At 40.9% G+C, this 10,725-nt stretch overlaps 1 protein-coding gene across 1 annotated transcript; it reads left to right on the top strand.

Annotated features, from left to right (window-relative positions):
• The first annotated feature begins 2,632 nt into the window (after positions 1–2,632).
• LOC132258478 (shootin-1) lies at positions 2,633–10,250 on the top strand. The gene is made up of 8 exons (XM_059755806.1): positions 2,633–3,077; positions 5,375–5,635; positions 5,697–5,883; positions 5,973–6,255; positions 6,325–6,437; positions 6,975–7,185; positions 7,303–7,675; positions 10,060–10,250. Exons 2-8 carry the CDS (start codon positions 5,401–5,403, stop codon positions 10,248–10,250), a joined length of 1,593 nt encoding a protein of 530 aa, XP_059611789.1. The 5' UTR covers positions 2,633–3,077; positions 5,375–5,400.
• The last annotated feature ends 475 nt before the right edge of the window (positions 10,251–10,725 follow it).

Genomic DNA, 10,725 nt, shown 5'->3' with positions numbered 1-10,725 from the left:
CGTCGAACACGACGTGAGTTTCGTTCCCAACCTGAATTATGGCTCCCGAAATCACAGCCAATGCAGTTACTACTATTATTTTTCTGTCAATCCACTATTTTTTACGCATGACTTTTTAGGTGCAGAACAACATCATTTTGGGTGTAAAAGTTTCGGAAAGTCAAGATTAATCGAGATAGAGTTTAAAGTATCAAATAAATCACTTCACTTTTATTAATAAATTTTCATTACGAAATGTGTATTATAATAAATGCGTAACCACACATAGTACTGTTATTGTTTCTCATCACTGAACAATCTTCATTTCATAACTACAACATTTTACACATGTTGTATTATATCAAAAACATCAAAAATTAAATACAATTTTATTCAACTAATTTACTTGGACTAATTTTTTCAACGCTAAACTGCATTTCTATTCGTAAAATAGAACTTCTAGGAAACTATCGGGATTGACTTCTTCTATCCTCAGCCGCGATGGCACACTTTCGACTGCGAGTGTAGGTGGTTTACGGGCGCGCAGGCGAGCTGTGTTTATGCGACCCACACGCACGCAATGATGGGACACAGTGTTGCAGAGGCACGCCATCCGGAGCGTCGTGCACGTTGGCGATGCCCGGGATGCGCATGCCTTACTCCGGGGGAGGCGTCCACCTTCCGGAGGACGCCGCTTCCCAGTGAGAAGGGAACTGTGACTGATTGACTGCGACTCCTAATTAATTACTCACGGCGTGCCAAACATTTTCCGCCAGTTTATTCGCCATGTGACTTCTTTTGCCACACCACTTCTCCTATACAAATTCATCTTTCGTGACCCCAAAAATGCTCTGAGCTTTGAAAGTTAATTGAAATCCATTCATTTATAGCTACAGTTTCATCACAGTTATTATGTCACTCATTCTCATTTCACACTCTTTCGATCCGGTGACTAGCCTTGGATCAAAATGCAATTTTCAAGCATTATTCTTACAAAATCAATGTCATGGACATTGATTGTATCACAATGTTGACGAATAACTTAGTATCTTGCAAAATAACATCTAACAAGTGACAAATGTGTCGTGGCTGCATAAATCTAGCGTCACTTTGTTTTAAAGAAGATAAAACAAATTCCTTCTCTTCCAATAAAGTGAGAGTTTAATGTTTGCCCTCTCAGAAAGTCTCTTTGTTTCTAGGGGCTTAAAGGGGAGCCTTTGGGACCAAATCACTTTCACTCGTGCTTTCACTCTGTGAATGACAACATGTAATGTCTTTTTGTTCTCTGAAAATAGTATCTCTACTATTGGAGCAACGTAGGAGTGATTTCAAGGGACGATAAGCGAACAATACCCTTTATCCTTTCAATGTATCCATATGTAATCACCATTAGCCACTTAGGACATGGAATTATAATCACAATTTTAGAGAAGGGAATTAGAATGAGCGGCTGGAGTTCACAGGAAATAACCATTTATTGAAATGAGATTCAATCATGTTCAATAACTCTGAAAATATCGAAATATCTGAAATTTAGTACAGCAAAAAATGTCTCCAAAACACGTTGAATTCGAAAAAAGCTTCTCCAAATTTCCACAGATGGATTTGTGATAATCACAAGAGCGCCTCTAGCGGCCAACAGCCCTATCAAATACTTTATTTTGTGTACAATCTGGAAGTGTGTCTTGGCTTCGAAAGTAAATTATGTACATATATTTATGACTGTAAATATTTCCGCTCTTCAACACGCATACTGGCATTATTTCCAAAATATAGCCATTTTTTATAAAATGGGCATTTCACACGACTGTAATTTCGCTTTCTTATCAAATTAAAATATTAAAAAGTCGGTAAGTGCGCTTCGGCGATTATATCTATTGAATAGTGAGCAAAATGTATTCATGTGCAGATGTAAGTGTTAGAAATCTTGCGAGAAAGAAACAGAAGAAATCAAATATTGCCTCTACGCCGCTCACAATTGTCGGTGAGAGGCAATAATGATACATTGGCCGTACGAGCGAGAAGAACTCCAGCTTCGCGTACAATCACTGAGCGAAAGAGTCTCACAAGAGCGCCACTATTTTCTCGCATTCTCGCTCCCAAAAATTGCCATAACGAATTTTTATTTAATTGGAGTGTTAGACGAACAAAAGGCAAGTAAATTGATAGTTCTGGCGGAGTGTCGAAGTGAGGAAGAGGAGGGATTAATTAAGTGCGGGGTTCAGTGGACAAATTGCTCGAATGACGAGGCCTCTCGCGGTTCACATGATGTCCATTTGGTATTCTGGACTTGTAGGCGTCAGTTTTCTTATTCCAGTCACTGGTGTTCAAGTCAAAGTCGTGGCAAAAGTGTCTTTTTCCTATCGCTCAATCACTGAAAGTGACTGGCTAAATGCACTTTCAATGTGTTTTTCATCCCGAGCATTTTACGCGTTAATCGCAACGCAAAGGTCTGAGACAAAAATGGCTCTTGATTAATCGGAAGTGAACACATTCACTTTTCTAGCGAATAGATTCACGTATTTTTGTCCAAGCGACACGCGGAGAGTCCAGCGGAAAAAGGGGAAAATTTCGCCAGATAAGTCACAGATTATGTGCGCGAGTGATATGCGACTTGAGTGTCGTGGTGCTGACTTGGGCGCTCACTTGGCCAGGAGGAAGACACTCCAGCGCCGCTGAGACAGTCAGTTGCTCCGAGACCGCGAGTTCAGTCGCAGCGTGTGCCACTTAGAATGCGCGCGCAACCCATGACTCATTCCCAGCTCTTAGTCATTCCATCTGAGATTCTGCTATTGTTGTTCTTCTGCGCCTTCTTCCAGAGTGCCTGAGCACTTTTTCAGTGCAAAGTGTGAACTTTTTGTGGCGTCTCATGTGAAAAGAAGCGCTGCAAGTTGCATCAACACAAATCATATCTTGGTGAAATATTGCAGTGCGCGGAGTGCATTTGAATACAAAAACGCCGCAGCGCGAAAGAGGTGAACTTTGGTGAATTGGAACGAAGAGAGGGGCCACAGGAAGCTCATCATTGAGTCAAGTGATTGACCTCCCAGCTGCCCAACTGGGTGTCCAGCGATCAACAAGTTGGCGGGAGAAAACAGGTCAGTGCCGAGAATGTGACCAAACATCGAGAGTCGGTCAGCACTTGATGGAATATGGGTCAAAAGACTGCTTCATGCTGAGGCGAGAGATTCGTGAATTCTCTGCATTGCCACCGCGAAGAGGCTTCCAAAGTTGCATGAAACTTTCAATCCACAGCGCCCGAACATGCATGCAAATGAGTGTTGTGCAAAGTGGTCAATAATGTCCACTTAACTCCTACTAGGCGTACGCCTTTGCGATTGAATTAATTAAACGATGCGTTTCTTTCGAACTCAATGTCTAATCCGTAAAATAGCGTAATGAAATTGCCGCGCATAATCGTAAAATGCTCTATAGAAAAAAAATGAGGTTTCGAGTCACAATTTGAATCGCCAGATTGACTCATGAAAACTTGGAAATGGAAAACTTCTGACGTTTCTTTAAGAATTATCTTATCAACCAAAAAATCAATAGGAAGTATCAGACTTATCAAACAAATAAATTCAAGTATTTGTCAATCTCTTATATACCAGAACGCACAATCTCTGGATTTTATTCGCGATATCTTAAACTCTAGGTCTATCTTTCAAAGTTTAACGATTTATTTATTGTCTTAAATGGAAGTTATTGACTACATAACGGTGCAACACGCACTTGTGATGTCACATTAACATCCGCATGCATTTCTTATGCTTTAAAAGCATTAGTCAATCATTTGATTAAGGAGAAATGACAAATAAACGATCTCTGAAGAAACACAATTAATTTATCCACAGATGGCCTCAATTTGTAAGCTAAGAGCACTATAAAATTCTTAGCCAACATAATGTTTCACTCCGAATCTCGCGGAAGAATATTTTTCACTGAATCATTGCGGAAATATTCGAAATATGCGACCACGAAGAGAACAAGCATGGAACAAGTTCTTCGCGCTTGTTGGTAAAAAAAAAGGCACCAAAGTCAAGTGATGGTGTTGAAGAAGGTGCGCCGAAGAAATGCGTCTCTAACGGAGCGATCTTGAAAGTATGGCGAGATTTTTTCTCCTTTGACTCCATCTGAAATTCTTCTTCGCTCGCGAACATCGAGAGAACGTCACGGCAAATAATGATGCATGGACAAATTTGAAATATTTACACATGGGCATAATGAAATAATGAAATAATCGAGCTGGATGGTGGCAAATAAGTGGAACTTTCCATTTCATTGTCGCCATTTGAAGCCCACTTGACTCGCCATACAGAAAAATTATATTACCTGCGCAAAGAAATGTCAATATCAAACAGAACTGTGCGGGCGCGTGGGAGGAGTTGTTTATCAACTTTTGAAGCTCTCAAAAACACACACACAATCGCACATGAAAATCACATTGTGTAATGTTGGGATGAAAAAATAAAACCAATAAATTCATACAGTCAGATCTATAATGTATAACCCACGAAGAATTCCTAAAGTTCCGCAACAGCGAAGGTCTTCCATCTGCCATGTTTCTCCTACCATTCGTGAGACACAATGCTAGACAAACATTTTGTGAGGTGTCCCAAGATGAGGGGCGCACCGCACCGTGAAGCCGGAAATACACAATCGCATCTGATTTAGATTACGCGATAATTAATGACGGAAACAATGAGAAGCATTGTATCGCCGCGACGGACAATCAAAATTCACATTTTCGGCTGCACACCTGAGAAAAGAGCCTCTGCGTGTTCGCATTTGGTTGAAATTCAAAACACCCAATTCATTCCAAACTGAATTCTTTAAACATGCTCAAGAGCATGTAATCAAGTTGGTATTTTTATGTTTCATTTTCACCTCAACTTTGCTTACAAATTGACAGATTTATTGTAAAATTCTCCGTGAATTTATCATAAACAAATGAACTAGAACATCTGGTCAATTAATATTTGCAAACCTCCTTCAACGAAGCCTGACTGGAAGTGGCAGAAATTGGATCGATATCCATCTGCACGAGGTTGTTAGCAAAGTGAGAACATATAAATATGAGTGGTATACGTTTTATTATCGTACAGAGCAATTATATAATAAAACAACGTGAAATCTTGACCAGCTTCGCTATGATTTAATTGAAAAACATGTTTCAATCCAATTATTGACGAATCCTTATATGTAGGTTGACTAAAGGAGAGAAACACCATCAATAAGGATGAAGTGTTTTAATTTCCGCAAATGCGATTAAAACTCACAATAGTGAGTCATTTGTCACCTTCGCAATTAATTCCTTCCTATGCTGAGCGGCGCCATATAGGAGTGGCAGAGAAATCCGATAATTACTCGTGCATTTTCCATTTCCTCCTTCCAGGATATCGCCGCGCATTCTGGAATTTAATGCATGTGACAATGGAGGGAAACGGAGGCAGCAGTCGCAAGAGTGGCATTCCGAAGCCCACAAAGTTCAGAAGCTCTCTCTGCACATCACCGGTGGAGAACGGAAGCTCCAGCTTCCTCTACGGAAGCATCAGCCATCTGCCCGGTGCCTTCCAGAAGAGCAATTCATCCTCACCAAGTCCCACTGACGAGATGAGTCGCTCCCGTTGGAATTTATCCAGCAGAAGTAGCGATTGTGAGTAAAAAGTCCGCATTCATGTCGCGTGGAAAAACTAATAAAGTGTCATTATTTGTAGATTTACAGAAAATTGTCGAACTGGAGCGACAAAACCAGAAAATAAGTGAAGAAAATGCCAAGTTCAAAGCTCAAATTGCCAGTCTCGGAAGTCAATTGGGTGAGACGAAAAACCTCCTCGAGAGAGAACAAATGACGAGAAAAACCAGCGAAGCCGTCCAAAATGAGCAGAAACATATAATCAAGACGTGAGTATCTTTTCACTTCTCCTCACCCTCAACAAATTCCATCAAATTCAATCGAATAGTCACTTATAAATTCTCCTCAATTTCCACAGTTTGAAGACAAATGTCGCAAAGAGAGATTCAGAATTCCAGCAATTGATGGAGAAGAATGCGAATATTCGCAAAAAACTCGGTGAACTTTTACCCGAGGAGAACTTCTTCGAAGACACAGATAATTGTGTTAACAACAATTCCACCGAAAGCGCCACACAACCCTCCATTTCCGACTGCATGGAGAAGATGGTAGATGAGATTGGCAAACTGAAGGCTTACATTGGAAAACTGGAGCTTCAACTCTACGAGACTGACGAGAAAATCTCAGATTTAATGGAAAATGTAGGTGAAATGAAACATGAGTGAAACATCCAGTTCATTAGTGAATTAATGCCACTCTTTGTCCAACAGAAATTGCAGCTTGAGAAGGAAAATGCGAGCCTGAAGGTGGAAAATGCAAATATGACGACACTGGCGAAGCTCGTCACGGAGAATATGCAGGAAAGCATCGATACAAGCAAAAAGTAAGCAATGCATTTTAATCGTGAAGTGAAAGAAATGGTCAAAAACAGATTCGCAAAAATTATTACTTCAATTTCTGCATTTAAACATTTAATTGCTCCACAACACGAAAACAGTAATAATTTCACTTCAGAAATTATGCATTCCATCGAGAGATTTATCTTTATGTCGATTACTGCGCAATATTACGTCAATATGATATGATTGTTTCGAGTGGTTTAAATTTGAAAAAATGTGTTGCAATGTTTTGGAAATTAATCACAAGGCGTCAAAATGCCCATTTTTCTTCTCCTCAAGCATGTACAATTAATCACAGAGTTTATTCTGCAACTATTCATGCTTGTGTATGACTATTTATTATTTTTTGTAATTGTGGTTTGTATCAAACAGAAGCAAATATTTCCATTCTTAATCACTTTTTCCCTTGCTTTTTTTCGGGCAGTGGCAAATTGTCGTTGAATCACATTTAGTGCTTTAATATCCAGTCGTGAAGTGAACAATAACAGTAATTGAGTTTTGCGGATAATGCTTCCCTACAGGATGGAGTACACAATTCGCCAAATGAGAGCTGAGAAGGACAAATTGCTGAAGTCATCATCGCCCAGGGACACTCCTGACGTGGTGTGTCCGCCGGAGAGGAAATCCGTGCCGCAGAATCAGCTCACGCGAATGCGTATCCAGCAATTCGAGAATGCAAGGGTGGAACCCGAGCGCCCACTTCCCGTCCCACCGAAGAGGATTACAGAAATGGTGAGTCCTTTTGAGCCCCTCAATTCGATTAGCGCACAATTCGCACAGAAGGACGCAAGTAGTGCAAAACTAACCAGTTGAATAAAGTTAGTATAATTACTAATTTTCTCACTCCAGCATGAGAAGGAGGTGGAGGATGGGAACGGTGATGGAGTCGATGAGGTGGAAGAGTGTGATAGAGCGGAGGGACTCGCTGAGGATGTTATTGAGAGAATCCGAATGCTCGAGATTAAGCTCGAGATTGCCGAGCGGGAGCTCAGTCTGGCATTGAGTCGGGCCGAGCTGGCCGAGACGGCTCTCACGGAGCTGAGGCGGAAGGAGTCCGTGAGCCAGGCACCCCCGCCTCCTCCCCCTCCCCCACCCCCGCCGCCACCGCCACTAACCATGACTAATACAGCGAGAGTGAATAGTGACGGCGATATTGAAAGAAATGACTCGAGTAGGGTGGCGAAGGCTTCAGCATCCAGCCACAAGAAGGGACAATCAACAGGTATGTACTGTGCGCGGGTGTGTGGGTGTACATAGCCGTAATCGATCGCAACCAACACTGGCTTCCAGTCACGAGGCGAATAGGGTGACAAAGAGGAAGAGTGAGAGAAAGCCATGGCAAAAAGTACAAGAATATTGCGGAGAAAGTCACCCAGAGTGGGGCAGAGGAAGCGTACACATTTTCATACAAGTAAAATTTCACACAACTCGTGAAATTGTTGCGAAAATCAATCCGCCCAATCCACCCCCAGAGCGCCCCCGGCGTGTCCCCAGCAATCGTATTGCGTTATTGCGTATAAATTGCGCTGCAACAAGTACAAAACCTATGACTTACAATTTGTTTGCACGACTTTATATTTATAATACAGGCACAGTAGCTCGCTGAGAAATATTTCCACGCTTATTAGAGCAAACAGTGGCGTAGTTGCTGGCAATGTACATAAATCATTTAGATAGAGACAAAGTGTTTTAGGGTCTATTTCTACTATTCTGTATATTCTGTCTCTGTAATTACTGTATTAAGTAGTTTTTTTAGCCGGTTTCCTTCATGTTCCTTCGACACTAACATTTCATGACACATTTCCAAGTGATTCAAACGCGAAATAGCTCAAAAAAGTTTCGTCAACTACCGTTTATTTGTGGAATTTCCACAAATTGTGTATAATTTCTCTGTGAAAACACGAAAATGGAATTGTTCTGCGGTTGGTGAGTGTAATCTGGCAAAAGAAGCCCACCCGGGGTATTTGTAGGGAAATTGCTACAAGTCGAGAGAAAGAGAGAAAAAAAAGTGTATATTGTACAATGAAATTCACGAGGCGAAACAAAACATAATATCGAGTCTAATTCACTCACAGCCTCGCAGTCTCTCTTGAATAAAAGCCACATAAATTTACCCGCCACGAAGCATTTCCATCATCCCTAATTGACATGAAATTCAAATACACAACATCAACCGTCCCCAGCTGAATCCTCCAGCCCACCCCATCGCCACCCATCGCGCTTCGCGACTCTTTTTCCACCGCTGCGCGCCTCATTTTCCACTACAGATCTCTTCGCGGAATATTCCTCTCGCCGTGTCTTGTGCTCCTTTCGTCTCCCTCAAACTACCGAAGCTAGAGGTTTTTCTTTTTATCAAAAAACTCAAATGATATTGATGGACAATTTAGGGAAATACAATTTTCCTCTCTCGTCGTTGGTAATCCGTCGGTTAAGTGTGTGCTGAATCTTGTATTCCTTACACAGTATTCTTCTCACTTTTTCCCCCTTAAACAATTTTACACTTTTACCAGCGAAAGAACAAATATTAAACTTCATTTGCTGTTGAGGGTGTGAAAATAGAATCACTCTCACATTACACTCATTGAAAAGGAGTCACAAGGAATCGCGCCTCGGCACAGGAGAACACATCATTCCGCCTGAAGATGTGAACTCGTCAAATTTTTTATCGCAACTAAAATCAATCAATCGTAAAAATATCAAACATGTCAACAAGTCATCGGGTACGTGTCGTTGAGGAGGGGGCGCCCGATGGGGAGTGTGTTGTGGAGCCGTGTATGAAATATGCGCAAAAGATAGGTGACGCGAGGGAAGTAAAATGGCAATTTTCCCGTGAGACGCGCGACAAGAGTGCACTCAGTCGACGGCTTTTTGTGGTCGAGGCAGGAGCACAACTGAGGACTCAGCCTGGCCGCTCTTCAGCTCCGGCCCGACTCTGTCGCCCGAGATGATTGCGCCCACCCCCACGGACACCCTCGTCCGCACAAGTCACTATAAGTCCATCGATAAATACGTAGTGCCAGACAATGCATCACGAGCCGACTATATTAAACGTTAAACGGCGAAATTCCTCATTATAGACTCTCATCCAAAGGATCAGAAAGCACACTGACCCACTTTTCATATCACTTATCAGTAGGAGGATTAAATTTCTGAATAGTTTCTCTCAGATTTTTGAATAATTAAGTTCTGCAAAGACAAATTTCACTGGACAATTTGTTTTGACGCAGAATTGAAAACGAAACTGTTTGCAATCCCGCGTGAAGGACTGTTAGTGAAAAGAAGGATATAAAGTGAGATATTTCGTAAGTGAGAAGTTCTGTTGCCTCTTTAATTCAATTACACCGTCGAACCATTTATTCATTTGACTTTTCCCCAAGCGCCCAAGAACCACACCGATGATTAGTGTCTCCTCCATTAACCATCTCTTTTCCACCATTCCCCGTACTTTCCATTTGTAATTTAATTTACCAAATGAATTTTTCCACACCACAAAAATCGCACAAAACTGTGGCCAGTGTCTAAAACCGTCCCACGACATTTGCGGCAAGAAAAACGGCGCAAGAAAAGTTTCTCACAACAACTCCTTTTCTCCTCCTTCCATTTCAGGTATGGATATTATAATGGATGAGCTGAAGACGGTGACGCTAAGGAGACGACGACGCCTTGAAGATACTCAAAATCCCGTCGTCAACGGTCTCTGCGAGGTCATCGAGAAGATACAGAAGCAGAATCGCAGCTCTAGAACACTATTCCAAGTGAATTTGCAGAATTTCAGCACGACTAGTGAACACTTCTAATTCCGTCTCAAATTTTATACATAAGATTTTATTGCCGTCTCTTTTATTACTTTTTATATCGCAATATAATGTCTCACTTAATATTTAATACATTTTTCTATAGTAAAACTCTCTTACAAACTCACATCATCTTTGGCTTTCAATCCATATACGGTAAAATATAATGATTCTCTTATGAGGATCAACTGAAATTTCTGAGTTTATTCCTTTGTTCGAAGTTCAAATTTAAATTTCACCCAAGAGTTTTCTTGTGATAAAAAAAAACAATCTATCAAAGATTTTAAAATATCATTAAACCCCCTAAAAATGCCATTATTTTGATATTTATCCTCCCTTTTCTCTAAAATTTTCCCTCACGATATTTTGTACTTTTCCATAAAATCCCGTAAATTAAATGTTTCACGTGACTAAAAATAAACATTATGGATAATTCAACTACTGTAAAATAGTAAAATTAGGATATTTAAGTAATAAC

The sequence above is a fragment of the Phlebotomus argentipes genome, unplaced genomic scaffold (assembly GCF_947086385.1).
Source record: "Phlebotomus argentipes unplaced genomic scaffold, Phlebotomus argentipes genome assembly scaffold_4, whole genome shotgun sequence".
Taxonomy (NCBI): Eukaryota; Metazoa; Arthropoda; class Insecta; order Diptera; family Psychodidae; genus Phlebotomus; species Phlebotomus argentipes.
Note: the sequence above shows the minus strand (reverse complement) of the source record. Positions and strands in the feature narration are given on the sequence as shown.